At 54.2% G+C, this 16,692-nt stretch overlaps 1 protein-coding gene across 3 annotated transcripts in view; it reads right to left on the minus strand.

Annotated features, from left to right (window-relative positions):
- SMG6 (SMG6 nonsense mediated mRNA decay factor) overlaps window positions 1-16,692 on the minus strand; it is a 106,073-nt gene that overhangs the window by 51,886 nt on the left and 37,495 nt on the right. For all 3 annotated transcript variants that reach the window (XM_061363407.1, XM_061363406.1, XM_061363405.1), the window contains exons 11-12: window positions 1,096-1,212; window positions 439-607 (exon numbers count right to left, since the gene is read on the minus strand). In XM_061363407.1, coding sequence (XP_061219391.1) covers window positions 439-607; window positions 1,096-1,212 — 286 coding nt within the window. The remainder of the gene's footprint in view (window positions 1-438; window positions 608-1,095; window positions 1,213-16,692) is intronic.

A 16,692-nucleotide genomic window follows, 5' to 3' on the forward strand; every position in this document is an offset into this window, starting at 1 on the left:
AAGGGAGGCCACTTTTGGAGCTCCAGGGGCAGACAGGCTGACCAAGGTTGGCCTCATTCAGTCAAAAGGCAACAAAGTGCTTATGCTGGAAATGGACTTCCCTCTTGTCGAGGGGAAGGTCCTGCCTACTTTCAGGGCACGTAAAGGAGATGTATCCCAACAGAAGCAGATGCACATCCTAAGCTGAAGGTAAAAACAGGACATCTCCTAACACACAGAAGCAAAGGGCACCCACCAGGCCCCCTCAGAGACACTTCAGCCCCATTCAAGCATCATTGAAGAAGGAATTGTCACCAAAGGTGCCAATTCCCTCCCAAACAGTGCAGTGCAGTGAGCCTGTCCTGGGGGCTCAGGGCAGAGTGCCACAGCACGAGCAAAGGGGGAAGGTGGCACAAGGAGAGAACAGGCACCAGAAGACAGAGCAGAGGATGCACGTACTGTTTGGGGAGCTCCAGAGAGATCGGAGGAGGATTCCATGTGTCCGGGTGCCCGAGCATCCAGTCCGACCAGACCTTCACACTGGGGAGCAGCTCCTTCAGGTCCTGGGGCAAGGCAGAGACCTTGATGTCGTCCTCCTCATCCTCCTGCTCCACGTCTTGTGGCTGAACTGCAAATACAAGATGTGAGAGCTGAGGAAGCTCAATGCAGCCAGGAGCCAGGCTCGGGCAGGGACTGGGGATGCACAACACTGATCCCAGCATCCCAGCCTTGGATGCACAAGGGAACAGCCACAACCCACAGCAAGCACAAAGACAGATCTGTTCTCCCTAAACAGACGAGCCAGGGGGGGAAACTGGGATCTCTTTTATAGAGGGCAGTGGGGAATCCTCCGCAGAATCCTCACAGAGGGAGGATTCTGAGGTCCCACTTTTGGGAAGGCTGGCTGAAAGCACGCCTTAAATCAACCCCTTTATTCCAAATGTTTCTGTGTGGGCACACACATCAGTTTTCCTGCCAGATGATCCAGCTGTAAACTGGGCAGAACTTGGAATGCTCGGGGAGAACACAAGGAGAGGGGAAGGGATGAAGGGGCTGAACCCCACCAGGCTGCTTCACAGGCAGCTGCCTGGCTGGTTCCTGCACAGAACCCCTTACCTGGCATGCATTCCCTCAGCAGGCTGGTGCATCTCCTCACCAAGAGTGCAAACATGGAGAGCCCCAGGGCTGTGGCCTGTTCCTGGATGACAGAGCGGCAGTCTTCAGAGACACACTCTAGGAGACAGAGAGGGGGTTCAGAGGGGAGCAGGTCGGATGCTCCATCTTCCTTCTCCTTTGCAGCCTCCCTTTCTGCATCCCGCATGGAGCAGGGATGGGTGATTGCCACCTCACTCCCACCCTCAACCCAATTGCTCCATATAGAGGATAAAACAGGCGATGAGTAGCTCTGGAATGGGAAGAAGCTGCAATCCCACTGCCCACATCATACCTGACCCACTCCATGGGCTGAGCCAGCCTGGTCCAAGCTGACACTGGGGGATCCCAGCACAGAAGCTGCTGCCTTCCCCCTGAAGGAGGGGGCTATGTTTAAGGGTTAAAAGGGTAATTAGGTGCATGTTTGATCTCTGTCCCTGCTGGAGTCTGAACCTCAGCACTTGAGGAGGGGGCTCCTCCCATTAGTTCACCAGTCACACAACAGCTTGTCAAGAGAGTTTAATTGAAGCTGTTACTCAAGTAGATGCCACACGACCACAGCTCTTCCAAACAGAGCTGGGAGTGAGAGCAAATCCCCCCCCAGCACATCTACACCCAGCCAGAAACCACTTCTGAGGCTGCTGAGAGCAGCAGGGAGCTGGATTGGGGGAACTGCCTGGAGCTGGTTCCACTTACCCAGGCCAAGAGCCCCTGGGCATGCCAGGCTGCCCATGCTTGCCCAGGCACCGTGCTGCCTGCTCACAAGCAGCTTTAAAGCCTTAGGGGCAGCCTCTGCCCTCCAAATCCCCTCTGCCCCCCAGTTCACATCCTCCTTTGAGAGCAGCTGCCTGGGGGCTTCCCTGGAGGGATGCAGGGAATGCAAACACCTAAACGGGTGCTGTGTGAGTAAAGCTGCAGCACAGGGATGGGGAAGGAGAACAAGGAGAAGGTGTTGGAAGCAGGAGTCCTGTGATGTGGCAGGCCAGGGGGTTTGGGGCAAAGGGTGAGAGAACTAAAGCAAGACACTGAGACCCCGTTGCTCCCAGGGCTAGCGGAACGTCTGAGGTGCAGAGAACAAACAGTGGGGTTTTAAGTGCGAATTATTGCAGAGCAACGGGGTGGGAGGTTAAAAACAAGCAGGAAAAAGCTAAAAACCACCTAGAAAACACAGGGAAAAAAGGGAAGAAGATCTGTAGGCAGATTTGGGGCAGTTCTTACAGCTGGCAGTGATTTCACCACCCAGTGGGGAGCCCACTGAGGGTAACCCAGGGTGGCACCAAGGCACTTAATAGTGAGCAAGGGCTCCCAGAGGCAGGGCTGAGGTGGTGCTGCAGAGCACTGGTAGGAAGTGCCGTACTGCAGGGGCTGTCGGCTCTTGGAGGAAACATAAAACTCAAGATGTGACCACTGTGGGACAGTAAATCTCTTTCATGAGGCCTTTCCCACAATTACGAGTGTCAGTCCCAGTGCTCTGGCCACAGTCCAGTGCAAGAAATTACAGTTGTCTGCCCCATGCGCCCTCTTCCCGTGCTACGGCGAGATCATGGAATGGTTTGGGGTGAAGGGACCTTAAAGCTCATCCATTCCCAACCCCTGCCACGGGCAGGGACCCCTTCCACTGGAGCAGCTTGCTCCAAGCCCCTGTGTCCAACCTGGCCTTGAGCACTGCCAGGGATGGGGCAGCCACAGCTTCTCTGGGCACCCTGTGCCAGCGCCTCAGCACCCTCACAGGGAAGAGCTTCTGCCTAAGAGCTCAGCTCAGTCTCCCCTCGGGCAGGTTCAAGCCATTCCCCTTGGCCTGTCCCTACATCCCTTGTCCAAAGCCCCTCTCCAGGTTTCTTATAGCCCCTTTAGGTATTGGAAGGCTGTTATAAGGTCATAAACACTGATGTAGTTCAGAGATCAAGTACAAGTGCTGAGGCAATGCTCTGCAGTGGCCACGTCCAGGCTTGGAACCAGCACCTCAGCCCTTCCCACTGCCCCCAGCAGCTCCTCTTGCAGGCTACGAGCTCCCAAACAACATTAAACCACCAGAAGAGAGTAAAAACGTTCCTTGCACATGAGCTGTCACAGCTACAGCCATGAATGACCCACACTACAGCCTCACCTCCAAACAGCTCCTCTTGCTACACGCACGAACCACATCCCCACCAGCTCACACCCAGTTTGCACAAAGCCACGGTGCTTTCATGTACCACAGGATGCTCAGCATTGTACAACCTGGAAAGATGCCCATGTGCAGGTGAGAGGAACGAGACACCCAGTTCAAGGTAGTTTCCTCATGGTGCCAGCTCAGCTGCTGTGGATGTTGTCATCTCATCATTAAATTACATCAAACTCCCCCACCGGCCAAGCCTCATCCCAAGGGGGGTCCCCCAGCTTAACCAGGGAAGGACAAGCATCCCAGTGGGTGCTTGTTCAAGACCCCTGAACATCCACCAGCCCTGCCAGCAACAGCTCTTAAGAGCTTAATCATAGGACAAAGAGGAAAGAGCCATAAATCAAGAGAAACTTTCTCTTTGTGCCTTTCACCACGTTCCTTGGGAGGCGGGAGCCTTGGATTTCATGGAGCTGGGAGCCTGGAGCCAGTGGTCACAATTGCTATGGGATGGCAGAGCCCAGGCTGCCACAGGAGGCAAGTCAAGGTGAGGGTATGAGCAAAGGGCTCATGACATTGGGGTGTTTAGACAGAGCTTGTGGAGTGTTTTGGGTGATGGGCAGTAAGGAAATGAGCTCTCAGCACCCACAGCAAGGTCCATCACCCACAGGACAACGTGTTTGAGCCCACACTGGCACTAAAACAGATGTGCTGAAAGGGGGGTTGGAGCAACAAAACTCATGTGGAGCATTGTAATGGGGCATTTTAACCTCTGAGCTGAGCTGGTCGTGCACAACGCATTAAGACATGAACTACGTGGAAAGGGATGCTCTTGGAGGTTGGAGTGACACTTGGATGACTCCTGTCCCTGCAGCTGAACAGCACTTGTATAACCTGGGGACACCACTAACAACAGCAGGCAGAGAGATCCTGGCCACCCAGGTCAGGGCAAAGCCTGTCATTTCCCCATATCCACAGAGGGTGCAGGAGAAGCAGAACCATACCCTGTCCCCATAGACAGTCACCAAAAGCTTGGTACCAGAGACACGTTCAGGTGGCATCGCTGGCATCCCATCAGCTAAAGCTGCCCCTTCCAACCCTGAGACCCCGCTGCCATCAGAAATCCCTCCTTTATTCCCACCATTGATGCTGCACAGTCAGGGGACAGCGCAGAGAACAGAGAGGGATCCCATAGAAAAGCAGGTGCCACGCAGAGAAGTGCTACTCCACAGGAAGCTATCCATCACTACACCAGGCTGTGCACACCACCAACCACAACATGTTCCCCCTCCACCTTCTCTCCTTGCAATGGGGCAGACACGTCCTGTTAACACCAGCATCAGCTCAACAGCTCCTGTCACCACATCACCTCCCAGCTCCCGCCTGCGCAGCCACCCTGTGAACCGGAGCACGCAGCTTGTTGGAGTTACAAATGTCACCTTTCAGCAGTGCCATCGCCATCAAAAGTGCTGGGGTGGGGGGGAGAGGAGGCACCAGTACCTAAATAACTGCTGTTAAACCACAGTGTAAGCTCAGAGCTTTGGGACTTGCAGCTAAGACTGACTTGGGGTGAGCCCTTACCCTCATGTGCTGCATCACCACCTCCTGGACCAAATAGAGCCCATGGAACCACGCTGTGGTCCCAGCAGGGAGCATTCTTAGGGTGGATCTGTTCCTTGGTCACTTGTAGCCCCCCATCAACCACTCCTGAGGTACATGCAACACTGCACAGGGCTAGAAAGGAGCAGGCAGAGCGTGTTAAAGGAGGAATGTCATCAACCTGAAACAACAGGCTGGGTGATGCGCGTTACCCCACACTTTATAGGCTTGAATTTGCCTCCAAGACCTGTCTTTCTGCACCAGAAGAATAAGTGAGAGCATCTGCAACCCCCCTGCAGATGTCAGGGCTCCAGATGCTGGACATGAGCTCTGTCTTTTGCAGGCAGAGCTTTGAGCATCGTGTTATGAAGCCTGCCTGACACAAGCCACTCGTAAGACCCTTTTCCAGTTGGCTCAGGCTTTAACTATGGGAGCTGAAGTTTCCATGCTGGGTGCTTGTCTCAGCCTGAATTCTTCTGGAAGTCTATAGCCAGAAGAGTTCGGCTACTTGTGAGAATGAGGCAAGGAAAGAGGACAGTGCCTTCCCCTTGCCCTTGTGTTTGCAACACCCCACTTACAGCCTTCTCCTTGAGCTAATCTAGGAACTGCAAATCCTGGAGAGGGGATCTGCGACTTTGCTGCAGGATAACCCTTTTAGCAAAGAGTTTTCCTGCCCTGTCTGCACTTGGCCAAGCTATAAACATCTGAAACACAGCAGTTTTTCCATATTCAACAGGAATTCACTGCAGCAGCTAAAACCTTCTAAGGTTTCACCTCCCTGAGCATGCTCCATCTTCCTTACACCTAACAACAGCCCTGCTCCCATCCAGCACGTGGGGACCTCCAAATGTATGTCCTTGTGCTAGTACTGCTGCTTGCTGCAAGCTGGAGATGGGACCCAGCTTCTTCCGATGTGCTATGTGCTCTGAAGCACAGGCCAAGAATGAAAGGAGGGAGAGGGGATGGGATGGAAAAGCTGGAAGTTGCTGAGCATCGGACTGCGAGCACAGAGGAAAAGCAGCTGGGAACCAGGGATGGGTGGGTTTGCTGATGCTCAGAAACCCCTCTGAGCTGCAGCAGAGTCCTCCTGTTTCTCTGCATGTAGGAAAGAGGAGTTTTTCCCCCCTCCAGCTGGGTCCTGGTTTGCTCAGAACACGCAGTTTGGCTCCCAGGAGGCAGTTTCCTCTGCACAGAGCCTGCTGCAGCGCCCTCTGCAAGCATCTACCTGGGCTTTCAGCTGCATCCACTCAGGGGCTGCGAGCTCAGCTCTGACCCAGGCTTTCTGCAGCCCTAAATATCACAGGGAAAAAGGTGCTTGGGAGGGGGGGAAGAGAAAGAGACAAGAGAGAAAAGAGACTTTTCTGTAACGGGGAGAAACTGGTGCTTCTCTGAGCACGTTATATCCATGGAAAACATAAACCAACTGTCGTCAAAGTCGTCTGAGCTCAGGAAATGGAGCGGCCGGGAGAAGGCTGCCATGTGGCCGGATGTTATGTATTTCTAATTAGTGCTATACATCTTTCAGCAGCCAGTGTCCTTTTGCTGGGAAACACAACGCGCTGCCCTTGTTATTGTAACTGTCAGAGAGTGCTTAAACAGATAATCTCCAGGAAAAGTGATAAACACATCCCCTCTCCCACTAGGGTGTGCAAAACAGCAATGCCAAACCTCTCTTAGGGCAACGCAACCAGGCACAGGAAATGGGAATGGGAAAAAGAGCCGGCGATGCAAAGGGACGGCCGCCTCCGAGGAGAAGGGGTTGCTGGAGGAAGCTTCTCCGGTGCCATGTGCTGAAGGAAATCCTGCGAGGGACAATCAGGGCAAGGACAGGCCACGTGGCCTCAGGCAGGGGGTACTCACGGGGATGGGATAGGGGGCTACACGTGAGGGTTCCCAGCTGCTCTGCTCCAAGCACGCTGTGGGCAGCAGTGGAAGCCAGCCCCAGCAACCCCTGAGCTGACAAGCAAGCAGCAGACGCGCTCCTCCATCCATCCCAGCTAACACAACACAAGGAGTGCTCAGTCTTTCGCTGTTAAACACCAGCCAACAAGCGTTAGAGTCTCTAAGGAGGCCTGATTCCTTTGATTCAGGCAAGTGGGCTGCTCCAGCCAAGGGTCAGGAGGAGTCCAGTGAGTGTTTCCATCCTAACCTGAGCTGATGCTCCAGGCCGGGAAGCCTGGAGCAGTGCCGGCAGCAGGTGGCCCCAGAGCAGGCAGAGAGAGCAGCAGGGATGTGCTTTGCTCCATCAGCTGAACCCACCTTCCCTGCAGACATGGTAAGGGACCATAAGAACCATCAAAGCAACAAACAGGTCTCCAGACACAGTCCCAAGGGGGATATAAGGGGCCGGGCAGGGGATGCAGGAGGTGGAGATGCTCGGTGACTGCAATCCTTAGGGCGAGCTGTGCCTGAGGGTGATGTGTCAGCAGCTCACAGCCCAGACAACTGAGTCACCCAGTCAGTGCTGCCCTGCGGGGCAGGAGACAGAAGCTGCTCCCCCCTGAGCTGACACCACCTGAGCACAGCCCCTTTGCTCTCTGACTGCTCAGACACACCGAGTGCTTGCTTTCGCTGTGAGTCACTCCCTGCCAGACACAGCGCTGCCAGGGTGCAGGGCAGCCCAGTGGCATGGGGCTGTCTGCAGGAAGAGGGTGAGGAGCTGCTCCCACCCGGTCCAGCCTCCCTGTGGTGAAAACAGCACAAAACCAACGGGAATACAAAGCAGGAAAACGAGGGGGATGCTCACAACTGTGGGGCATGTCCCTGACATTCCCTTGCAGAGGAGCTGTGAGTCATGGGCACTCCTGGTTCTCCATTCCCAGTGAGTCACACACGCACTCATGTGCCCCCAAAAGAGCCTGGGAACAGGGAGACACTCGCTCAGGTCTGCTTAATACCCTGCAAAGGGCCTGGGAATGATGGGTATCGTTCCTGGAAAGATGCTCCTTGACTGAATTTGCAGACAGAGTCATAGAATCCTTGAGCTGGAGCATCCAGTTCCAGGTTGGAACCTGCCATGGGCAGGGACCCCTTCCACTGGAGCAGCTTGCTCCAAGCCCCTCTGTCCAACCTGGCCTTGAGCACTGCCAGGGATGGGGCAGCCACAGCTTCTCTGGGCATCCTTCGAAGGCCAAGGGTTGTGCTGGCCTCCTGGTACCCTGTGGCTGAGCTGGACAGCACCACCTGCAGCACACAGGGCTGAATCCCTCCCAGAGCAATCTGGACGGCCCTAATCCACCTCTCCACTCCAACCTGTCCCCATGGAGAAGCAGGAAGACCCCGGGGTGAGGGGGATCTCTGCTGCAGCACCCAGAGCCGGCAGCACTTGCTGCACGTGTGCTCAAAGCAGCCGGGGCCGCCCAGGAGCTGGAGCTCCCTCTGCTCTGTGCTGAAACCCCCGTCTTGTCCAAGGGAGGGAAGGAGGGAGGCCTAGGAGGTGAGGAATGCCGGGGGCCTGGGGAGGATGGAGCAGCTCTCCCTGTGGAAGCCATTAGATATTCAACACTTCATTTGTTTCCAGCCGGCCTGGACTGCAGCGCTGGGCTCTAGGACGGGAGGCTCTTCTCTGACGTAACCAGGAAGCAGCTGCAAAATTAAGGAATCCCTCATGACATCATAAAAAAGGGTAGATGGTTTACAGGGGAAGGTATAAAAGTTAATGACAAATTCCCACCCGAAGCAGCAAACCTGCCTGAGAGCCACAGGGGAAGCCAGGCTCTGCCCGACACCAAGGGGCTGCCTGCCCAAAGGGTGCCAGCTCCCTCCGGATGAGGCAGGAGCTGCCCATCCCCATGCACAGGGCTGGATCCTTGCAGCTGGGGTGTGATAACCAGCTCAGTATATCCTTCCTGACCCCGGCAAACAGGGCCTGGGGCTGGGCAAAGGAATGACTTGACTTGTGTGCTGGGGACGGGCCAGGAGTCACCGACAAAGAACATCATTGTGAAGTGAGTCAGGAAGAGATGCTCATTCCTTGCCATGGGGAAAGCAGACATGTGCACAGAGTGCCCCCAACACCCTAAATTCTGCAGCCCTGGAAGACCAATGGGTCCTGCAAGAGGTGGTCAGAGCAGTGGCACACTGTCCCTCCCCTCCATGCGACCTAGGCTAGCACAGAGAGAATGACTTTAGCCTCGAGGACAAGCCCAGAGCCATTTCCACTTGAAAAGGGAAAAGGACAGTGGTTTAAAATTAACTGCAGCCTTTTCCAGGAAATATCAGTGGAAAGAAGCAGCCATTTTTAGAACTGTTATTCTCAGAAATTTCCTGAAAAGACCCATCAGTCAAAACACAGATTGAAGCCATTTCCACTTGCACTCAGCAGCACGTCGGAGCTCTCCCTCCGTGCTTGGGGTGCCTGACCCAGCTTGGCAGGGTGCTGCCCTGCACCCCCCGGCCCCAGCGAGGCTGCAGGAGTCAGTTGTGGATGTGAAACACCCCACGGAGTGTCAAACACTCCTCCAGAAACACATATGCCTCTGTTTTCAGTAGCTACATTCACACTAAGACACGCCAGCCCCCAGCCATCGCAGCTGGGGCAAAGGCACCTACAGTCTCACCCACACTGGCAAAGCCTGAAGAATCATGAGAGGAACTTAATCCTCAGCACTGCCTTCATCAGAGCTGCCCCAAGTGACTGAGGTGATGCTCGGGCTTCCAACACAGGCACAGCAAAGCCTTCACTTGCTTCAAGAGCCACTGGTTCTGCTGCCAGTGACTGACACAGCATGAACCTGAGCTGTCTGGTAGCTAAAAGACTGGCAAACCCACACGTACATCACTCCTGGCTAGCTTGGAAGCAAGTCTGTCCCCGTGTATAGAGCTCCTGACCAGCCTGGCACCATCTGTCTGCTGCTGCAGAGGGAGTATTTGCCCTTAGATGCACGAGCAGGATGGGAACGGAGTGGCTGCAAGGGCCTGAAGGTGAGCAGGGTTTGGTACACATGAAGGGCATCGGGATGAAACAGGGAACACTGCACCTAAAGACGTAAAGATGTAAATGGCAGGGGGATGGAAATTGGATGATCTTTAAGGTCCAACCCGAACCATTCTATAATGGGAATGCTGGGGCACTGCAATGCTGCAGCCCTATACAAGAAACCCCTTGATGGCCCCATCCTCTGCCTGCAGAGCTCCATCAGCCTTTCTCGAGGAAGCCAGCTGCACAGCCAGAGCCCTGAACCTCACCCCGAACGGGGCAGGGAGGAAACCAGGCTCCTCAGCACATGTGCTGGAGGGAACAGGCTGCCATGGGAGCCCGGCTCGGTGCTACGCAGCAGGCATGGCAAGCTGCTACTAGCATCCCACCCAGGAGCTGCATGCGCCCAACCATAATTGTGTCAGATGTTATTTACAACGGGGGAGGAGGTGTGAACAGGGCTTCCCAAGAGATTTACTCCAGCCCGGAGTGAAGTTGTACCAGGACAATCGCAGCAAATAAAAGGCAGCCTTTTCCCACCCTCTCCATGCTGGAGGTGGGCATGTCTTTGGCAGCAAACGCAAACAGACAGCCTGGAACATGCCTCCTCTGGTGTGAACCTCGGGGAGAGCTTCAAGCTTGGAGGGAAAGTTAATGAGAGAAAGCGCCTGCAGACAGGCACATTTGGAGAAAGCAGCCCTTTGATGGGGCAGGAACAGCAAAGTGCTGAGCTTCCGTTTCAACACATTCCCTCCTTTGCTGCTCTTCTTTCTACAGCTTCCTGAGGGCCACTTTGCAAAGCAAATGCCAAAATGTAAAGCAAAACCCATGGACCCCCCCCTCACTAAAACGTCCTCATTGGATGCTGCAGGCCTGAAGCCCCTCCTCACCTCCTGCTCCAGCCCCTGGTCACCTCCAGTGTCCCTGGGTAAGGCCAGGGGCATCCCCAGCCTCAGTCACACAGCCCAGCCACTGTGCCTACAATAAAGCTTACCTAAGACTTTCCATTCTAAGACCCGGGGTTTAGTTCCAAAGGACTTTGCCAAACTTTAACCATTTAGGCTGCAATCCTTCGTGCCAAAAGCTTTCTTCGAGCTGAATTTATTGGGAAAATTTCATCTACAAAGGTTGAGGCATTTGCCAGAATGAGGTTAGGGAAAATAGATTGTTCTTCTCAAGTTAAAAACCCTTTGACCACTGCACTGAAATCCCTCTCACCTTCACACTTTGGAGCAGGCACCAGGAGGCTGGCAAGGAATGGCGACAGGGTCTGGACGTGCCTTCTGCCACCTCCATCCACCCCTGCTTTGCCAAGGTGGGAGCCTATGGAAAGCTGGGTGCTCGCTATCAAACAGCTCTCATGTACCACTCCAAGTGATGTATCAGTTGGTTCATCTGCTTGGATAGACAAGGGAGGAAGAAACCAAGCCTCCGGGGCCCTCAGCACACAATGGACGTGGAGCTGTTGGAGCGAGTCCAGAGGAGGCCATGGAGATGCTGCGAGGGCTGGAGCAGCTCTGCTCTGGAGCCAGGCTGAGAGAGCTGGGCTGGGGCAGCCTGGAGAAGAGAAGGCTCCTGAAGGGGAGACCTTAGAGCAGCTCCAGTGCCTAAAGGGGCTGCAGGAAACCTGGAGATGGGCTTGGGACAAGGGATGTAGGGACAGGCCAAGGGGAATGGCTTGAACCTGCCCGAGGGGAGACTGAGCTGAGCTCTTAGGCAGAAGCTCTTCCCTGTGAGGGTGCTGAGGCGCTGGCACAGGGTGCCCAGAGAAGCTGTGGCTGCCCCATCCCTGGCAGTGCTCAAGGCCAGGTTGGACACAGGGGCTTGGAGCAAGCTGCTCCAGTGGAAGGGGTCCCTGCCTGTGGCAGGGGTTGGAACTGGATTAACTTGGAACCAGTCTGGGATCCTGTGGTTCAGGTTGGACAATGGAGAGGGAAAGGCAGGCCAGGGAAGGTCAGTATTTATGTGTCCCTCACTTGCTGGCCACGGTGACATGGAGATGCTGGGTGACTCTGCTCCGAGTAAGAACAAAGGCAGTTCCTGAGGATTATGTTTTTCAGACAACTCCATCTCCTGCATCCCAAGGTGAGCAGCCAAGAAACCAGAAAACCTGTTCTCTTCCTTCAGCTCCATTCCCCATCTATGCCTGTTAGAGATACCATGCAGAAAGCCATCCAAACCAGAGATGTTTTAAGACAGAAGCCAGTGAGTTTATACTATCTAATATTTGGACCTGAACCTTCCAGCTCTTCCTATGCTCCATGCGGCACAGAGCATGATGGTAACACTTCATCAGCGACCTCTCTGTAAGAGTCCCATGTGAAGGGAAAGGAATTTTACAAGCAAAAGGACAACAGGAAAATTAAGCCCAGGATCTCTCTGCCACGTCATCATCTCATCTATCACAGGAGGCCTTATCTGCGTTCCACCACACCTCAAGTGCATGGGAGTGCTGCTGAGTGCTGGCTTTGGAAACAACCCCTGACAATGGTCGTGGAGAGGACACAGCCACATTCACCCACCTGAGCTCCCGTGGTGAAGGGGGACCACGGTCTCCTGTGGAAATCTGGAAGGAACTCTGTGCCAAAGGGAGGTTCTCAGGTGTCAAGCGAGCGATTCCCTGCGGGAAGGGCTGAGACCACAGGCAAAAACCCACAGCACGCAGAGAACCCATTCCAGGAAGTTTAACATCCGAGCCCTCCTGTTAGCAAATATGATCTCAGTGCTCCAAGAGCTCAGATGGAGCCGGAGCCTCAGGTCCCCAAACCCCGTTTCAGACTGCAGCACACTCACCCCAGCTATTGCCCCCCTTGCCACAGGGCTCAGTAACTAAAAAGCCTGACCCTTCCACATTCATTAACAACCCTAAGACATAACGGGTTTATGCCAAATTCCTCTTTCCCCCTGTGATTTGAGATAGGATTGGCATGCCCACAAAGTCCCCTGCAGCTACCGTTGCTGCACCATTCCCAGCGGGCCCATCCACAGGGAAAGGCTGCACTGGAAGGGAATGGGGTGCCTGAGCACCCTTTTCCTTTGCTGTTACACATCTCACGCGCGGAGAGCCCGAGGGATCCTGCTCTCCCATCCAGCCAGCCCCGTGCTGTTTCCTGCAGAGAGTTGAAAACCTGTTGTAGTTCCAAAGCGAGCTTCGGTTTCACTGCGAGCAGCAGCTCCGAGCCCCACAGTTACTATACAGCCGAATAAAATAGGTTTTCATAAATTTAACGCCAGCATGTCTGTGTTTGGAAACTTTGAAAATCCATGTTGTATGGTTTACTGCACTGGAAAAGGTGCCAACAGAGTTTCAAAGGAAGGGAAGTGTATAACTGTTTCCTTTCAAATGCATTTTCCAATGGGATCCATTGAGGGAAAAGGCTGGAACTAACTAAAACATTATTAAAAACTGTTATGAAAAGAGACAGAGAGATGGAAAAAGATAGACAAAAACTCCAATACACAGCCGAAAGGGAGGGAGGGAGACAGGCAGGAAGAAAGGGGATACGGGCAGAAAGACACTTTGGGTGGGGAAAAGCGGGGCGAGACGGGGAGTTTGAACTGGCAGTCGCCCTTTGTGGTTTCATAGTGTTGCAGATCAATTGATCGGGATCTCAAGTGCTGCTGGCCCGGTGGCACAAGGCTGAGACCACAGAGCTGGCTGCGAGCGCGGCGCTCGCGAACTGCTGACCTTCACTTTTCGACCCAAAAATATTCCTTGGGAAACAGTTCCCCCCAGGTTCCAAGCCCAGCTGCCAAGCGAAAAACAAGCACTCCTAACCTGAAGCAACAGCCTTCCACCAAAGCAACAACCAGGACTAGTAACCTGAAGTAACTCCCTAGTCTGAGTCAAGGAGCAGTAACCCAGCGTGACATGTGTGCAGGGGCTTGGCTCTTCCCTATTCCCTGAGTGGAGCGGTGAATTCTCCAATCCCTGACACCAGGGATGCAGGAATCAGCCTCACACTGCTCCAGTGTGTTGGCCACGCTCGAGCTGCTCAAACAAAGTCTATAAATACCAAAGTGATCGGGTCCATATAGCGCGGTCACAGCCCGGGTCCAAAAACCACCGCTCCAGCTCTGGGTTTGCAAGCAAAGGGGGGACAGAAAAGGGATGAAAACATCAAATACTTCAGTGCCCTGGACATCGGGAGGCTGCCAGGGTCGGGGCCCAGCTGGGAATGGAGCCGGATCTCTGCTGCTCTGCCAGGCTTCAAAGAGCCAGGCTGGGGGTGGGCAGAGCTCGGCATGCGCCTGCAGAGCTCCAGGCCTGTGGTTCTGCGGGGTGCAGTAACCCTGGGCTGTAGCGCACATGTCGAGGGATGAAGGGGGGAAAAAATAAACAGACAGACAAAAGAATGAGGATGCTCTGCCAATTCCAATTGTGCAGCTTTTATTTTAAATGCTTATCAAGCTGAGAAAGAGCAGAGTTCTTGGAAAACAAGGTTTCCTTTCTTCCCATGCCAGTGTCAAACACCCTCAAGGACGGGTACAGCAGAGGCGCTCGCTGCCGGCCGCTCTTTCCCCAGCCACTATCCCATCCCATCCCATCTGCCTCAGGAAGGGTCTGTAAGGAACAGCCTTGGGGTTTCTGCTGAAAAGATCTCTCATTTTTAGGAGGTTTTTTTTTATTAATCTCCAATCTGGCTTTGTTCAAATTATGGCCAATTCCCCCCCAACACTTCTGGCTAATAAAAATCAATTTTTACAGGCCCTAATTACTGCTTTCGCTGAAGTGCTCGACAGGAAGCTGAAAGGCTGCAGCTCTCCAGACAGCAGCAGACAGTAAAAGCAAGGCACCCGTGAGTAAAGCTACAACAGCCAGTGACTCAGAGGAGCCGAGCCGCCGGAGGGGCGGGCTGCAGCGTGAGACACATCAACACACCGTGCGCACGGGTCGCCCGTCAGTCCCAGCACCCACTACCTGTGACGCCAAGGCTGTTCCCAGCGGCCGGGATGCTCCGCAGGGATGCTGCGGAGGACAAGCACTGAGCAGGTTATATTTGGAAAGGGCTGCATCGATCGTGTGCGGGTGGAAAAGGGAAAGGAGCTGCTTCGCAGCACGGCGCAGGGACAGGGGATGGAGGGGAGGGGGCTTCGCAGCCCAGCTCCCACCTTTGGTTCTCTCTGTTACAAACACAGTTAATTGAAGGAGGCAGAAACAGAGTCATAGACTGGTTTGGATTGAAAAGGAGCTTAAAGCTCATCCAGCTCCAACCCTTGCCATGGGCAGGGACCCCTTCCACTGGAGCAGCTTGCTCCAAGCCCCTGTGTCCAACCTGGCCTTGAGCACTGCCAGGGATGGGGCAGCCACAGCTTCTCTGGGCACCCTGTGCCAGCGCCTCAGCACCCTCACAGGGAAGAGCTTCTGCCTAAGAGCTCAGCTCAGTCTCCCTTCTTTCAGTTTAAAGCATAGCAGGAAGGTAGAAAACTCCTCTCAGAACAAGAAGCACCCAGCCTGCTCCATGCACAGCCCCACCAGCACAGCCCAGCACAGCCCCAAAGGCCTTCCCAAGCATGAAAAACAAGCAGCATCCCACTCAGTGACTGCAACCCACAGGCATCCCAGCCAGCGAGCTCACCCCATCCCCGCTGCTCTGCGTTGGCAGCAGGGAACACCTTCCCTAGAGCAAAGCCACCAGCCCAAAGCACAAACCGGGGCTGCTGGAGCCCTTTGCAGCCGCGCAGGTATCCCGGCTCAGCTGGGGAAACACTGTGCTGTGAGATTGATTAATTCTTTTCCCCTTTCTTAACCAGGATTACTTTAATTTTCGAGGCCTAATGGAGTCCAGCTGCGATGGGGAGGCAGCGCTGCAGTAGTACAAAGACAGACCTTTACACGCTGGTGCAAGCTTGTACGACGGCGAGTGCGCACACACACACAAAGCCCTATAAAAAGGATGCTCTGCAGCGGGATATTTTTAGTCTTGACAATACAGCACTAAAAATACAACTTTGCTAATACATCACTACAGAAATATTCTCAGTGTCCATTCAGGAACGGGTTTAAAACATTTATTTTTGTTTCCTTTTGCAATGGTCAGAGAGGAGGGAGAAAAATAGAAACTCATTGATAAGAGGAAACGAGAGAGACATGAAAAATTGAAAACTACCTAAAAGCTCATGGAGAGGTTTATTTTATTAGTTCTTAATAAATATCTTGCAGATTTCCTCAGGAAATACACCAGATCACATGTAAAATAGTTTGGTACTGATGTCAACTGTGTCAGCATATGAAATCTATTAGGGTGAAGCCACAGCAGGGTGATCAGCGTGCTGAAAAACTGCACGGCACAGAGGCGAGGGGGGGCGGGGGGAATCTCACGGCCCTTCCAAATTCTTCGAGAGGTAAAAAAGTCAGCCAAGACGCAGAGAGAGAGAAAAAAAAGATCCCACATCCTGCTTTGCGCTGCCAGCAATGTGAAGTGCCCAGAGATTAATTCTATGTCTGGCCTGGAAATGTGACTTTAAAGCATTGGAGGAGGAGAAAGGAACGAGAAGGCCAGGCGAACCGGGACTGGCACCATGCCACAGACCCCCCCCTCCTCTCACCTCCTTCAAACCCTCCTTCCCAAGCCGTGTTTCAACGTAGACAGCAGTAAACCCCAACAGACAGCAGCTCCCGGGGCTGCCAGGGCCTCGCACCAGCTGGGGTGCGTCTCCTGCTCCCCGTGCAGATGGACCCGAGAGCATCCCTTCCGCTCCTCCCTCCCGAGACACACACACCAGCCCATGTGGCAACGGTTTGCTGGTTGGGGCCCCCGAGCGGGATGAGCCCCATGCTCTCCCAGCACCAGGCAATGAGGGCTTCTTGTCAGACCTTGGCTCCTCGGGCCCTGCTCGGAAGGGTTGCTGCTGTTCCCAACGCGCCTTTGGCAGCCGGCGCCTCCTTCTCCATCTCCGTGCCATTACCCGGAGAGCAGGCGCTGCTTACGCAAGACTGCTCCTC

Source organism: Neopsephotus bourkii, unplaced genomic scaffold (assembly GCF_033783945.1).
Source record: "Neopsephotus bourkii isolate Nb327-2 ecotype Australia unplaced genomic scaffold, CSIRO-AGI_Nbou_v1 NB_1154, whole genome shotgun sequence".
Lineage (NCBI taxonomy): Eukaryota > Metazoa > Chordata > Aves > Psittaciformes > Psittacidae > Neopsephotus > Neopsephotus bourkii.